General features: G+C 45.7%; 1 protein-coding gene and 1 pseudogene across 2 annotated transcripts in view; one reads left to right on the top strand and one right to left on the bottom strand.

Annotated features, from left to right (window-relative positions):
* Positions 1-4,893, top strand: part of MRGPRX2 (MAS related GPR family member X2) — a 40,272-nt gene extending 35,379 nt beyond the window's left edge. The window contains exons 1-2 of one of the 2 annotated variants that reach the window (XM_042905510.1): positions 1,860-2,044; positions 3,876-4,893. In XM_042905510.1, the coding sequence (XP_042761444.1) occupies positions 2,034-2,044; positions 3,876-4,893 (1,029 nt within the window). In that variant the 5' untranslated portion in view covers positions 1,860-2,033. Of the gene's footprint in view, positions 1-1,859; positions 2,045-3,845 lie in introns of those variants that run through there. The other variant, XM_042905509.1, reaches the window with a different exon arrangement.
* Positions 4,894-7,513: 2,620 nt separating this feature from the next.
* On the bottom strand, positions 7,514-8,064 carry LOC122200644 (annotated as a pseudogene).
* Positions 8,065-14,159: the final 6,095 nt, after the last annotated feature.

Raw genomic sequence — 14,159 nt, 5'->3', positions numbered from 1 at the left:
TAGAAAGTAATACCATAAAAAGCGAATTTAAAATTCAGTGAATGGATTAAACGACACAGTGGAAAGGAGACTAGTAACCTAGAAGACGCATCCGTAGAAATTATCGAGAAAGCTGCCTAGCACACAAAGCGGTGGAAAATAAAAAAGAATGTAAGTGATGTGGAAAAATAGAAAAAAGAAACTTTAACATGTATTGAATTAGACTTCCAGACGACATAGTAATAAAAATCATAAGAATTAGTGAATATATAGTACTTACTATGAGTCTCTATTCTAATTTTTTTAATGTTTTATTTATTCTTTTTTTATGTTTATTTTTGAGAGACAGAGAGAAAGCAGGGGATGGGCCGAGAGAGAGGGAGACACAGAATCCTAAGCAGGCTCCAGGCTCTGAGCTGTCAGCACAGGGCCTGATGCAGGTCTCAAACCCACGAACTGTGAGATTATGCCCTGAACTGAAGTCGGACGCTCAATTGACTGAGCCACCCAGGCACCCCATAATGTTTTATTTATTCTTGAGAGACGGAGAGAGACAGAGCATGAGCCAGGAGGGGCAGAGAGAGAGAGAGGGACACAGAATCCAAAGCGGGCCCCATCAGGCTGACATCTGAGCTCTCAGCACAGAGCCCAAGGTGGGGCTCAAACTCACAAGCCGAAAGATCATGACCTGAGCCGAAGTCGGAAGCTCAACCGACTGAGCCACCCAGGCGCCCCTATGAGGCCCTATTCTAAACTGTTACATAACTAATCCATTAGTCTTCACAACAAACCTATGGTTTTGAGTAAATGAATAAATGAGTAAATAAATTTTTCTGATCGCTTTAAATACTTCACGGTTAAGTTTTTAGACTCAATTTGGCTGCGGCATGGGCACATGAAAGGAAGCCAGAAGAGCTAAGGCTCTAGATGATCTGAAAATAATCTAGCTAACAAGTATCATACGGTAGAGGGAGGTTGGTGATAATACGTGCAGTGTGCTAAATTCCTTATCTTTCATAAAGGGAACTCAATATACCTGTTGTTGGCATTGACAGATCGAAAGCAGAAATGTAGTTTCATTATACAAAGCTATAACTTTAACATCTAGAAGAATTAAGGATGGAAACAAGAGGGGCGCCTAGGTGGCTCAGTTGGTTAAGCGTCCGACTCTTGATTTCAGCTCCGGTCATCAGGTCATGATCTCAGGGTTGTGAGATCAAGCCCCACCTTGGGCTCCATGCTGAGGGCAGAGTCTGCTTGAGATCCTCTCTCTCCCTCTCTCTCTCTGCCCCTCCCCTGCTGGCACACTCTCTCTTTCTAAAAAAAAGAAGTAGGAGGAGGAGGAGAATAAGAATAAGAATGGAAATTAGACATACTGGTTGCTACTGAGGAACACGATTGAGAGAGGCTTCACCTTCACTTTATACACCCCATTGTCTTTTGAAATAAAATTAATTGTGCATACCTTGCTTCTGTAATTAAATTTTTAAAAGATCAAGGAGAGCTTGGCTGGCTCAGTTGGTAGAACATGCGACTTGATCTTGGGGTTGTGCATTCCAGCCCCACATCGGCTGTAAAGATTATAACTGAACAGACTTTAAAAAGATCGAGTGAGCCAGGCCACGCAGGGCCTTGAATGCCAAGCAAACAATTCTTTAGCTATGGAAGCTCACACTGCTTGGTGGATGGTTTACTGCCCAGGCTCACAGAGGGCAGCAAAAGGCTCCAGGGCAGCTAGCTATTCCTCACAAGGCGGGGGACCGGATGGGGTAGGATGGGGACAGGCTGAGATAAGTGATTGGAGTCATGGCAAATGAAAAACATCTCGTGAAGTTTCTTGTTTGACACATCTCCAGGATCTCATTTGCCAGTGCCCTTTTGGCAGGAAATCACAGGGGCTGTCATCCAGCATCCTGATAAGCCTCAGGCAGTCACCGAAGTTCACTCCTGCTACGACAGACATCTTGCCATCCAGAGGGGAGAGAAACATTCTCCACTACCTGCCAATCTCAGGAAAGCTCTTCCTTTTCTATTCTCTGCTTCCAGCAAGAAGAATGGTGCTCAGGTAAGAGCCTGCTCAAGAACGATCTTCTTTCAAAAGCAGTTTTGTTTTCTTCCTCTTAGTCTCCATGTTCGTGAATTCATCTCAAGGTAGGGCATGCAGGACACCAGGGGCACCCCACGGCAAATCAGGGGACATGAAGCTCCCTCATGATGCTTTGGGTGCTGGCAGCTTGGACTGTGGGAGACCCAAACAGGATCCACCAAGTTCTTTTTGCTTCTATCCTCTCTCCCTATACTCTCTCTTTCTCTCCAAACATTCAAATCTGCAACTATGGAGAGGTCTGTTTTGCTACGTTTAATTTAGGGAGCAAGATGGCAGGCTGGCATGAGACTCCAAAGCTAAATTGTTTTAACAACCTCCGCTTTCACAGATTTGCTTGCTATTCAAAGGTGGGGTTTTTGTTTTGTTTTGTTTTGTGGCTCCTGTATCTGGCATTACCCCAGCAGAAAATGTAGGGCACAAGCTAACAGGATATTTGGAGAGTTTAATGAAAGGTCTGGTTACACAGGTATGGGCAGAGCTAAGGAAAATCTATAAAGGGTGCTGACTGAAGCCCCCAGAGATAAGGCCTGAAGAGAAAGGGGAAGAAGTTACCAGAACCCAGGAGGGCTGTGGCGGTAGGGGTAGTTGTAGCTGTGCCTGTACGAAAGGGCCACCAGACGGGCTCTAAGTCCTCAGGCATAGTAACACCTCCACTGCCAAACCGCAGCCTGGTGGACAGAGAGAGCCAGAAAGTCACAAACCCCCAGCCGCCCTCCTCGTGCCCTCCAGCTCCTGTCTGTGTCTCCCTTTCGCTGAAAGCAACCGGGAGCCAGAGACAGAGGGAGCCCGTTGATGAGGACGATAAGGACAGAGAGGCGGGTAGAGAAGATGGAAATGAGATGTGATGGCAAATGGGGAAAATCCATCTCTTCTTATGGCCTCCTCCCAGTTGATGTTTCCTGGGACTTTGTCTCTCTACGCGAGTCGGTCAGTTTCTCATTGTATCTCCTCAGTATGTTTGTTTCACTGTTTGCATCTCCGTATCTGGTGTCACTTCTCCGGAATAATCTCTCATTATCATCGTAGATGCCTTGAGAACTGATTTCAATTTTGTGGGTTTTTTTGTTTTGTTTTGTTTTTTAAAGTAGGAGTACACAGGTATTTAGAAGTACTTTAAGTTTATGATTTTGGCTGCCCTAGAAAGAAATCCATTGTAAGAGTGACCTACACTGTGCCCCCCACAACAGAACTGGGCACTGGGGACACACTAATGGACAGAAAGAAAAGCACTTCCTGTCCTCATAGAGCTCACACACTGGGCCATTTCTGGCTAAGAGGCTTGGCCATACTCATACCTGTCATAGAAAAAGGCCACATTCCTTTCATGACCCTAAATCACGATCTCCTTTCTGGTGTTTGGACCACGCTCAGTCACTGAGATTGTCCACAGGTTACGCCTGAGTCTTCTGACTTCCTTGTCTTAAGAGAAAATCTCAGTCCCAGGCAGAAAGAATGCCAAGCTCAGAGTCCTGTTGTCATCACACATAACCCGTCCAGACTTTTCAATTCCTGTCTCCCCCCGCCAGACCTGGCATGAGCCCTAGAATATCCCCATGTCAGTAGAGGGTCCATGTTGCGGTAGAGAGAGCCCAGCTTTAGAGTTAGAGGGAACTGGTCTGAGTCCAGGTTCCAGAACTTCAGAGCAGCGTGGCCTTCAGCAAGTATCCTAATTTCTGCAAGCCTCCGTTTCCCTCCTCGGTAACATAGAGACAGTAATCCTCATGTAGCAGGCTGGCCCTGAGAATCAGGGGGCACACAGCAGGTGCTCAAGTCTTGTTTGTGTCCCCAGGAATACCAGTGGAGGGTTTCTGAGCATCGATCCCACCGCCCCGGCCTGGGAGGGCACACTCACACCAGTGAATGGAAGTGATGAGGACCATCCTCCAAGTGACAACATGGAAATCCTGATCGTGACTTTGCTGACCTTCACCTTTGCCCTGGGCGGGCTGGTGGGAAACGTGACCGTGCTCTGGCTGCTGGGCTGCCGCATGCAGAGGAACGCTTTCTCCGTCTACATCCTCAACCTGGCAGGAGCTGACTTCCTCTTCCTCTCCTCCCAGGTTGTATACGCCCTGGAGGCGCTCATCAACTTCCATTCGGTGTACTTTTCCATCCCCAGATTTTTCACTACCATGTGGACCTTCGCCTACATCGCGAGCGTGAGCCTTCTCAGCGCCATCAGCACCGAGCGCTGCCTGTCGGTCCTTTGTCCCATCTGGTACCGCTGCCACCGCCCAAGACACACGTCAACTGTGACGTGTGGCCTGCTCTGGGCCCTCTCCCTGCTGCTGAGCATCCTGGAAGGGAAGTACTGTGGCTTCCTGTTTAGGGATTTTGACCCTGGGCTGTGTCTGGCGTTTGATTTCGTCGCGGCCGCCTGGCTGATTTTCTTATTTGTGCTTCTCTCTGGGTCCAGCCTGGCCCTGCTGACCAGACTGCTGTGGAGCTCCCAGCGGATGCAGCTGACCAGGGTGTATGTGACTGTGGGGCTCACAGTGCTGGCCTTCCTCTTCTGCGGCCTGCCCTACGGCATTCACTGGTTCCTCGTATTCTGGATTCAGCAGGGTTTTGATGCGTCCCTCTGGCATCTTTATCTGGCTGCGCTCACCCTGTCCTGTGTCAACAGCTGTGCCAACCCCATCATTTACTTCTTTGTTGGCTCCTTCAGGCAGCGGTGGCCCCGGCAGCGGAAGACCCTCAGGATGGTTCTCCAGAGGGCCCTGCAGGACGCATCCGGAGGGGATGAAAGCGAAGTCAGCCTGCCTCAGGAAACTCTGGTGATGTCGGGAAACAGTCTGGCGCCCTGATTCGGCGTCTGCCTCAGTCAGACAAATGTGGCTTTGAGAACCAACTTTGTCCCTATCGGTTTGGGAGGTTTTCTTCACTTCTCTCAGCCTCGGGGCCCCTGACCTTCAAACCCTAAAGTTGTAAGATAAACCTTACGGTTAAGATAATATCCTCCCTTGTGAGGACTGCGACGGTACCTGTGAAACAAACACTGAGTGTCGCACCTCAGGGACTGCCTTCCCCAGGGCCTTCGCTCCACCCCAAACTCTACCAACTCTGGGGTCCGCTTTAGGAGAACCCCACCTTCAGCACAGGCTGAAAGCAGCGCAGGACGGTCTAAATTCGTTTGGTCGCTGCACTTGGGAGGGACTGGAAGAACATTCCATGGCAAGTTTCTGTGGTCACCCTCCTGCATCCTGTCTCCATAAAATTGAAAGAATTAAAGAGCAGACTAGCCTCCGAGAGCAGTCTTCTTTGATTTTGGTAGGGCCTAGAATATGTCCCTACCTTGATGTTTATTGAATCCAAGACTTAACGAACGAATAAATGACGAATTTTTAAACCAAGCCTGTGCTAAACACCCATTTCCCAGAATTGAGTCACCATCCATGAGTTTTTCCTTCGCCATTTTCAGTCTGTGCGAGCAAAGTTAAGTTTTATAACTGGATAAATCAGCGTTGAAGCATGCTTAAGGTTTGAGGCAGGTCGTCTTCCTATGATTTCCTGTCCCAAGCCCTCCTGCGGAACCTCATAGGTGTCCCTTCTCACTCCCGCTGCACCCCCACCCAAGTGCTCTCGCCCTGGTTCTCCCTCCCAGGAGCTCTCCGGTCCTTGGTGGCAAAACATCTAGAACACTAGACTCTTCTCTAGTTCTCAGAGAACAGGATCTTTGTCAGATTTACTTCTTATTCCACAGAGCTCCCAACGTTAGTTGTATAAATCTGATTACAAATACCTCTAAAGTTACACGTTCTATAAAAACAATATAATAAGTTCAAATGTTGCATCTTTTAATAATTTTTTACTTTTTTAATTGAGGTACAATCAAGGGAGAGTGATTGCACAGATCATAAGTGCACAGTTCAGTGAGCTTTGGCAACGGTATACCCACGTGACTCGAGCCCCAAGCAAAACATAACACATTTTCATCACCTCTGAAAGTTCCCTCATGTCCCTGTTACATACTCCTCCTGCCCCAGAGGCAATCTTTATTCCTATTTCTTTTTTTGTTTTTTTTTTTTTTGTTTTTTTTTAATTCCTATTTCTATCACCAAAGATTAGTTTTACCTGATCTTCGGCTTCACATACTTAGGATCATTCAATGTACTCTTCTGTTCCTATCTTGTATCACTCAGCGTAATATTTTTAGGACATACCCAGGCCACGGCGATTGCATATATCAGCAGTTTGTCTTTTTGCTAAACCTGAGCGCTATCTCATCGTGTGAGTGCACCGGTTTATTTTCATACGGATAGATATCTATGTAGTATTCTATCACTGGCTATTTTGAATAAAGCTACCATGAACATTCTTATTCACGTCTCTTTCTGAATATATGTTTTTATTTCCCTCGGATAAGTAACCTGAAGTGAATTTGCTGGGTCACAGGAAGATGTCTGCTTGACTCTGAAGAAATGCCAAGCTCCTTTCTCAAGTGGTTATGCTATTGCACATTCCCACCAGCGATGTCTGAAAGTGCCAGTTTTTCCAGATCCTTCTTCACAAACACTGCCAGTCTTTTGAATTTTAGTCATTCTAATGAGTATAAAGTGGTAGCTCGTTGTGTTTTAATTTGCATTTCCAAAGTGACTTGTGAAATTGGCATCTTTTCCTGTGCTTGTTGGCTACTTGTATTTTTTTTTGAAGTGTCTAAGTTTTGCCCATTTTTATTAAGTGTTTCCCTTTCTCTGTTATTTATTTGTAGGAGTTTGTATCCATGCTGCATGAGTCTTTCCTTAGTTAGGTGCGTTATAAATATTCATCCTGTTGGTGGTTTGCCTATTGATTTTTATTTTTTTAATTTTTTAAATGTTTATTTATTTTTGAGAGACAGAGACAGAAAGAGAGGGAGAGTGTGAGCGGGGGAGGACCAGAGAGAGAGGGAGACACAGAATCTGAAGCAGGCTCCAGGCTCTGAGCTCTGAGCTGTCAGCACAGAGCCCAAAGCAGGGTCCAAACCCACGAACTGTGAGAACATGACCTGAGCCGAAGTTGGATGCTTAACCAACTGAGCCGCCCAGGCGTCCCTATTTATTTTTAAATAGTTTTGTACTGTAGAGCGCTTTTAGATTTATGGGAAATTTTCACAGGAAGTACAGAGGGTTCCTGTCTACTCTCTCTCCCCATCCCCATTCCTCCCGCCCACAGGTTCTCCTATTACTAATGTCTTCCATTAATGTGGTACATTTATTAAAATTGATGCACTAATATTGATACATTATTACAAACTGATGTCCATAGTTTACTTTAGGGTTCCCTCTGTGTGGTATAGCTCAATGGATTTGACAAATGCAGATTATCACACATCTATCATAATAGCATCATATAGAGCAGTGTGTCTGCCCCAGAAATGAATACGTAGGTGTAGGGTCTGTTGTTGTTTCTTTTTTGACTTTTATTTGCATGTATTTTATGCAGAATTTACTCCCAGGCCATAAATTTTAGTTTCTCCGGTTTCTTCTGCGATATCTTTGCCTTCTGTGCAACTTCCTCTTCTGGTTTAGGACCACTCTGCTCTTTTTCTGTAAGGATCATCTCAATGTGGCACGGAGAGCTCACGTGTGGGTTAATCTGACCGTGAGCCCTGCAAATTCTGTGCCACATCTTGGGGGCTTTGTTCACCCGGATGTGCTCCATGACCAGAGAATCTACATGTAAACCCTTAAGTTCAGCCTTACTCTCTGCATTTTTAAGCACGTGCGGTAAAAATGCAGCACTCTTTTTGGGCCACCGACCCTGTGCCCAGCCCCACTGTTTGGCCTGGACACACCTACCAACTCCACCATTGTAGCGTTGTAACATTGTTTCTGCAAAGTGACGTCTTTCAGAGACGTGGTGACTTTTCGGATACGCCTACCCTTGAAGGCCTGGGCAGTTTCACGTGTGTTCTTAAAGTGAACATGAAGGCTTGAACCTCTTGACTGGCACGATTTTGTGGGGGTTCCCGGGTCAGGTGAAGAGCGAACAATTTTCAGATATCATCTCAGGCCACTTACGGGAAGAGCTATTATTAGTATTATTATTTATCCTGGTTTGGGTTCTCTGTGCTACCTGGATCTGTGGTTTGGTGCCCGCAAATAATCTGGAAAGCTCTTCGCCATTATTACTGCATATATATCTTCTGTTCCTTTCTCTCTTCTTTTGATATTCCTATTCTATGTATTTTTTACCTCTTGTAATCATCCTACAGCTCTTGACCATTCTGTTCCCTTTTTTTTTTTCAGTCTTTCTCCTTGATTTTCAGTTTAGGACGTTCCTATTAACTTATCTTGAGGCTCACTGGTTCTTTCTGGAGGTTTATTTATTTACTTATTTATTTGTTTCAAGGGTAGAGTTTAGTGATTCATCACTTATGTATAACACCCAGTTCTCATCCCGACAAATGTTCTCCTTAATGCCCATCACCCATTTTCTCTACCCCACCTCCATCTCTGTCAACCCTCAGTTTGTTCTCTGTATTTAAGAGTCTCTTATGGTTTGCCTCCCTCTCTGTTTTTATCTTATTTTTCCTTCCCGTCCCTTATGTTCATCTGTTTTGTTTCTTAAATTCCACATATGAGAGAGATCATATGATATTTATCTTTCTCTGAGTGACTTATTTCGCTTAGCATAATACACTCTAGTTCCATCCATATTGTGAGGCCCACGGATTCTTTGAAAAGCTATAGCTAGTCCAGTCAAAGGCATTCTTCACTTATGTTATAACGTTTTTATTTTTAGCATTTCCTCCTCCTTATAGTCTTCATCTGCACTTGCATTTTGTCCACTTTGTCCGCTAGATTCCTTAGCCTATTAATCACAGTTATTTTAAATTCCCAGCCTTCTAATTCCAAATCCTCAGCCATATCCTGAATTCTTTACATCTTATATAAGGAATCGGTTGATTCTATTGTTAATACTGACAGGTTACAAGACAGAAGTAATACTTTACAAATCAAATCTATAACTGGGGCACCTGGGTGGCTCAGTGGGTTAAGTGTCTGACTTGGGCTCAGGTTGTGATCTCTCAGTTCGTGAGTTCAAGCCCCATATCTGCTCTATGCAAACAGCTCAGAGCCTGGAGCCTGCTTCGGATTCTGTGTCTCCCTCTCTCTCTGCCCCCCAACCTGGCTCATTCTCTCCCTCCCTCTCTCAAAAATAAATAAACATTAGAATCTAAAAACACAAAAACAAAAACAAACCCCAGATCAAATCTATGACTGAAAAGAGTCTAGAAACAAAACTGAAACAAGTTATTGCTTCTGAAGGAGAGGGCTCAGGAAGACTTATTATTTACTTGGTCCACGTCTACGTCAATTGGAAAGAAAATGTAAACCTGTGTGCATTACTCCTAGGACAATGAAAGAGCGTGGGGCAGGCCATGGAGGGCCTTGAATGACAAGTAAGGAGGGTGTTTTTATTCTTAGCTATAAAGCCTCCCAGCGCAGGCTCACATTGCTTGGCATGGCTCCCTACCCACACAGCTGGCAGCCAGAGGCTACAGAACACCACTCCTCTGCAGGCATGGGCAGCAGACAGGGTGGGGATAAGCAGAGGTTGAGAGAGAGGGGAGTAGACTCAACTCAAATGTCGAGAAACATCTCGTGAGGGGTCACAACTCAGAGAACCCCACACTCTCACGTGCCAGCAGATCCCCGCACAGGAGATCACAGGGGCCGTCCAGCATCTCGATAAGCCTTGCTCCCGCACCCGGCTTCACCACTGCCACCGCTGCCGCCAGCACCTCCCCAGGGCAAAGAAGCGTCCTGTGGCGACAGTCAATCACAGGACAGTACAGGGCAGCTTGTCACCTCCAGCCAAAAGAATGGAGGAAAGGCGCCTTGATCAAGTATTTCTTTCCAGAGCCACTGTTGGCTTTTTCCTCTTCTTGCTCACACATGTACCTGATCTGGAAGAGCAGTATTCAGGGAGCCACAGGGGCTCCAGCAGGAAAAGACAGGAGGCATGAAGCACCTTCTGGCACCTTCTGGCCACTCTCAGGGCTGGCAGCCTTGACCGTGGAAGTCCGAATTGCTAATCCACATTGTTCCCCTCGGTAGACCCTTGTCCCATTCTCGCTTCCTTCCCTACCATTCAGATTGTGCTGTCATGGTGAGAAATCTGTTGCTTTCCTTAATTTAGGGAGCAAGACTGGGAACACGCACGCATCCCAAAGCTAAAGTGCTGTGAATAACCTAGTCATCTGTTTTACTTGCTTTTTGAAACTTATTTTCCTTTCAGTATCTCTCAGGATGCCAGCAGAAAACAGATGGCCTAAAATGGGATAATTCAGAAGAGTTTAATTAAGGGACACTTTATCAATATGGGCAGATTTAGAGGAAATTACATGGGATGGTGACCAATACCCTCAATTGAAAGTAATGGCAGGAGCCTTACTATGACGAGGCTTAAAAGACAGGAGAAGTTACCAGAACCCAGGAGGGCTGTGGCGGTAGGGGTAGTTGTAGCTGTGCCTGTACGAAAGGGCCACCAGACGGGCTCTAAGTCCTCAGGCAGAGTAACACCTCCACTGCCAAACCGCAGCCTGGTGGACAGAGAGAGCCAGAAAGTCACAAACCCCCAGCCGCCCTCCTCGCGCCCTCCAGCTCCTGTCTGTGTCTCCCTTTCGCTGAAAGCAACCGGGAGCCAGAGACAGAGGGAGCCCGTTGATGAGGACGATAAGGACAGAGAGGCGGGTAGAGAAGATGGAAATGAGATGTGATGGCAAATGGGGAAAATCCATCTCTTCTTATGGCCTCCTCCCAGTTGATGTTTCCTGGGACTTTGTCTCTCTACGCGAGTTGGTCAGTTTCTCATTGTATCTCCTCAGTATGTTTGTTTCACTGTTTGCATCTCCGTATCTGGTGTCACTTCTCCGGAATAATCTCTGACTATCATCATAGATGCCTTGAGAATCAAATGCAATGTTGTTGTTTTTTTTAAAGATGGGAGTACACAGTATTTGTAACTGTTTTGGTTTTTTGGGATTTTTTGAGAGAGAGAGAGAGAGAGCACACAAGCAAGGGAGGGACAGAGGGAGAGAATCTTTTTTTTTTTTTAATGTTTATTTATTTTTGAAAGAGAGAGAGAGAGAGAGAGAGAGAATGTGAGCAAGCAGGGGAGGGGCAGAGAGAGAGGGAGACACAGAATCTGAAGCAGGCTGCAGGCTCTGAGCTGTCAGCACAAAGCCTGACGCAAGACTGGAACCCACTAACTGTGGGGTTTTTAAAGGGGAAATTCAGAGTAGGAGATTACCTACATATGGGTGAAAAGGGTGGGAAAACTTATTCATGAGGAAAGGTGGAGCGTGTACATTGAGCAAACACTGTGTAACGTCTATCCCATGTCCACTTTGGGGTAGAGACAACATCAGCAAGAGGCAAAATTCAGTCCCTGACCTCAGGAGATTATCTTAGGACAAGGGGAAGGTGCTAGGGGCATGGCCTGAGAGCTGGTATAAACTGGTTGGAGTCTTGGGCTAAGGAATGCAGGGCCTTGCTTGTTCCCGGGCTGGAACCATATCAATTGACCTTGAGCCCAGGTGCCAGTGGGTTTGTTAGTGGGGTCTCAAAAGACAAAATAGCTGATTGGCGGGAAGCAGTTCTCTGAAAAACAAGTTTTAAACTCTCTGCTTTCAACCTCATAACTTTATGGGTCACAGTTTCAATTCTCCCTTGAGTTATGACCATTCCTCAATCTTGAGGAATTGGGATGGTGACCACTCTGGCTACTTCCTTATCTCTTTGGGTGAGGTAGCTTTCGGGTAAAGAGCAGTTTTTGCAAATCTGTGACATACCTACAGGCAGGGCTGAGCACAAATTTCTAAGCTATGGGTCATAGCAGCAAGGGAAATAGAGGCCATGACGAGCCAGACATGCTAAGTTTCTCCCTGCTAGAGATTCAAATCCAGGCTCTACCACTTTTGGGCCTGAGACCTGGAGCATATCACTCAACCCCCTTGTGCTTCTGTTTCGTCACACGCAAGATGGGAATAATATTAGTCTTTGCCTCACTTGACTACGCAGAAGATTGAAAAGGTAATAACAGTAAGGACTCAATCAGCTGCTCCAGTTCATCTTCGAGTAAGTTGGTCCTTATTTTTCACCTGGAATCTGCAAGAGCATCTCTCTTTTCAGTCAAAGCCCTTCATAAAGTGGGAATACAAGCTTTTTAGCGCCCCCCGCCCCCTTCTCTTAAACAAATCCTTTAATCTGCAAAGAATACTCAGAATCACATGCAGGGAAAATAGGTGGGGTTTATACAATACATCTCATAGAAAACTCACTTCATAATCCCTTTCTGTATTTCCATGCCTCAGCTACCTCTACCCAGATCCAGCGCTGTCTCTCTCTTCTCCTACCCTTGCTTCCTCTTCCTCTAAAATGCAGAGAAATTCAGTTAAGCTCTGAATCCTCTCCCTAAATTATGTGCTTAGTTCTTCTGGTTGCCCACTCAAGCCATATGCTGACCCTCCCTGGGTTGGGGACCTCACGGTGGCCATCACTAGTTATTTGTGCAGGCATTAGGAATTCTTTAACACACACCAGAACTTTCCGCAGAAGGAATACTGAGAAATGAAATTTTCTTCGTTTCCTTATGTGTGTGTCTCTGGGTAACAAATTCCATTAAGAATTTTTTATGTTACACTGAACCTAAATTTTCCACTACCCTTAGGCTCCTCATTCATTCATTCCTTCATTCATTATTCATTTGTCAATTAAAAATTTCTTGACTATCCACTGTGTCACCCACACAGAGTTAGGCCTTGGGGACACAGCAATGGACAAGAGTAAACCCTTTCCTGTCCTCATAAAGCTGACACATTGAGCTATTTCTGGCCCAACAGCCTAAGGCACCCTTACCGTGTCATGGCAAGAAGTCACATTCCCTTCATGACCCTAAATCATGATCTCCTCTTTCCTTGGTGGGTGGACCTCTCTACAGTCACTGAGATTTTTTCCGTTGTTCATGCTTAAGACTTCTGACTTCCTGACCCTGAGCAGAAGCCCTTGTCCCAGAGCAGAAGTAATGCTGGCCCAGAGTCCTGTTGTCATCCCACACAGCCTGTCCAGACATATCTGCCTCCTGGGGACATGTCATGTTCTAGGACAGTCAGTGAGGATGTTTGGATCACAGAACATTCCCATGTCAGTAGAAGGTCTGTGTTGCAGTAGAGAGAGCCTAGGCTTTAAAGTTGGAGAGGACCAGGTTTGAACTCAGCTTCCAGGACTCCAAAGATGTGCAACCTTCAGTAAGTTTCTTGATTTCTGCAAGCCTCTGTTTTCCTACTCTGTAACACAGGGACAGTAATTCCCAGGTAGCAGGGTGGCTCTGAGAATCAGTGAGCACACAGTGGGTGCTCAAGTCTCGTTTGTGTTCCCAGGGACACCAGTGGAGGGTGCCCCTGGGAGTACATTGGGGTCAGTGATGAAGTCTCGGCCCTGGTCGGTCAGAAATGACTTTGAGAGTCGACACTAACCTGTCAGACTTGGCGATTATTCACTCTTCTCTCAACCTCGAGCCTCTGAAATGCCTCAGTGAATCCCCAAAGCCTTCAAATTGATTGTTTTTAATCTGGCCCTTCTAGTTTTTCAGAGAGAAAGCGTTAATCTTCTGAATCTTCCTTATCAAATCCTTTTTTATTTTTGCCAATTTTCACTGCAATGGAAAGGATCACTATCCAAAAACCATAAAACCCTTGTTCATAATTGTTTTCTATCTGATAGTATAGGAAAAGAAGATCCCTTATTTTTCCCTCAGGCTATGTTCTCCTAAGACTCACATTTGATCCTATGACTGGGGGCATTCTGCAGTCAGAAAGACTGAATAAGAAAGTTCTGCTATTTTTAACTTCATTGGGTTTTCCGGGTTTGAGGAAAACGATGTCCTTTGAGGCATACTCTCTACCTGCATAAAAATAGTTCAGGTAATTCAGTTTATCAAAAGTCCTCCGGCGGCATTTGTCCATGGCACGATGACAAGCCGGAATTAGGTTCCAATGAAGAAAACCATGGCCTTTGCTCTTGAGAATTGGTGAATGGCTATTCAGCTCTGGCCTCAACCAGTGTAGAGTCTAGAAATATGTTTC

This window comes from Panthera leo, chromosome D1 (assembly GCF_018350215.1).
Source record: "Panthera leo isolate Ple1 chromosome D1, P.leo_Ple1_pat1.1, whole genome shotgun sequence".
NCBI lineage: Eukaryota > Metazoa > Chordata > Mammalia > Carnivora > Felidae > Panthera > Panthera leo.
The sequence above is the reverse complement of the archived record's forward strand: the minus strand, read 5'-3'. Positions and strand labels throughout refer to the sequence as shown.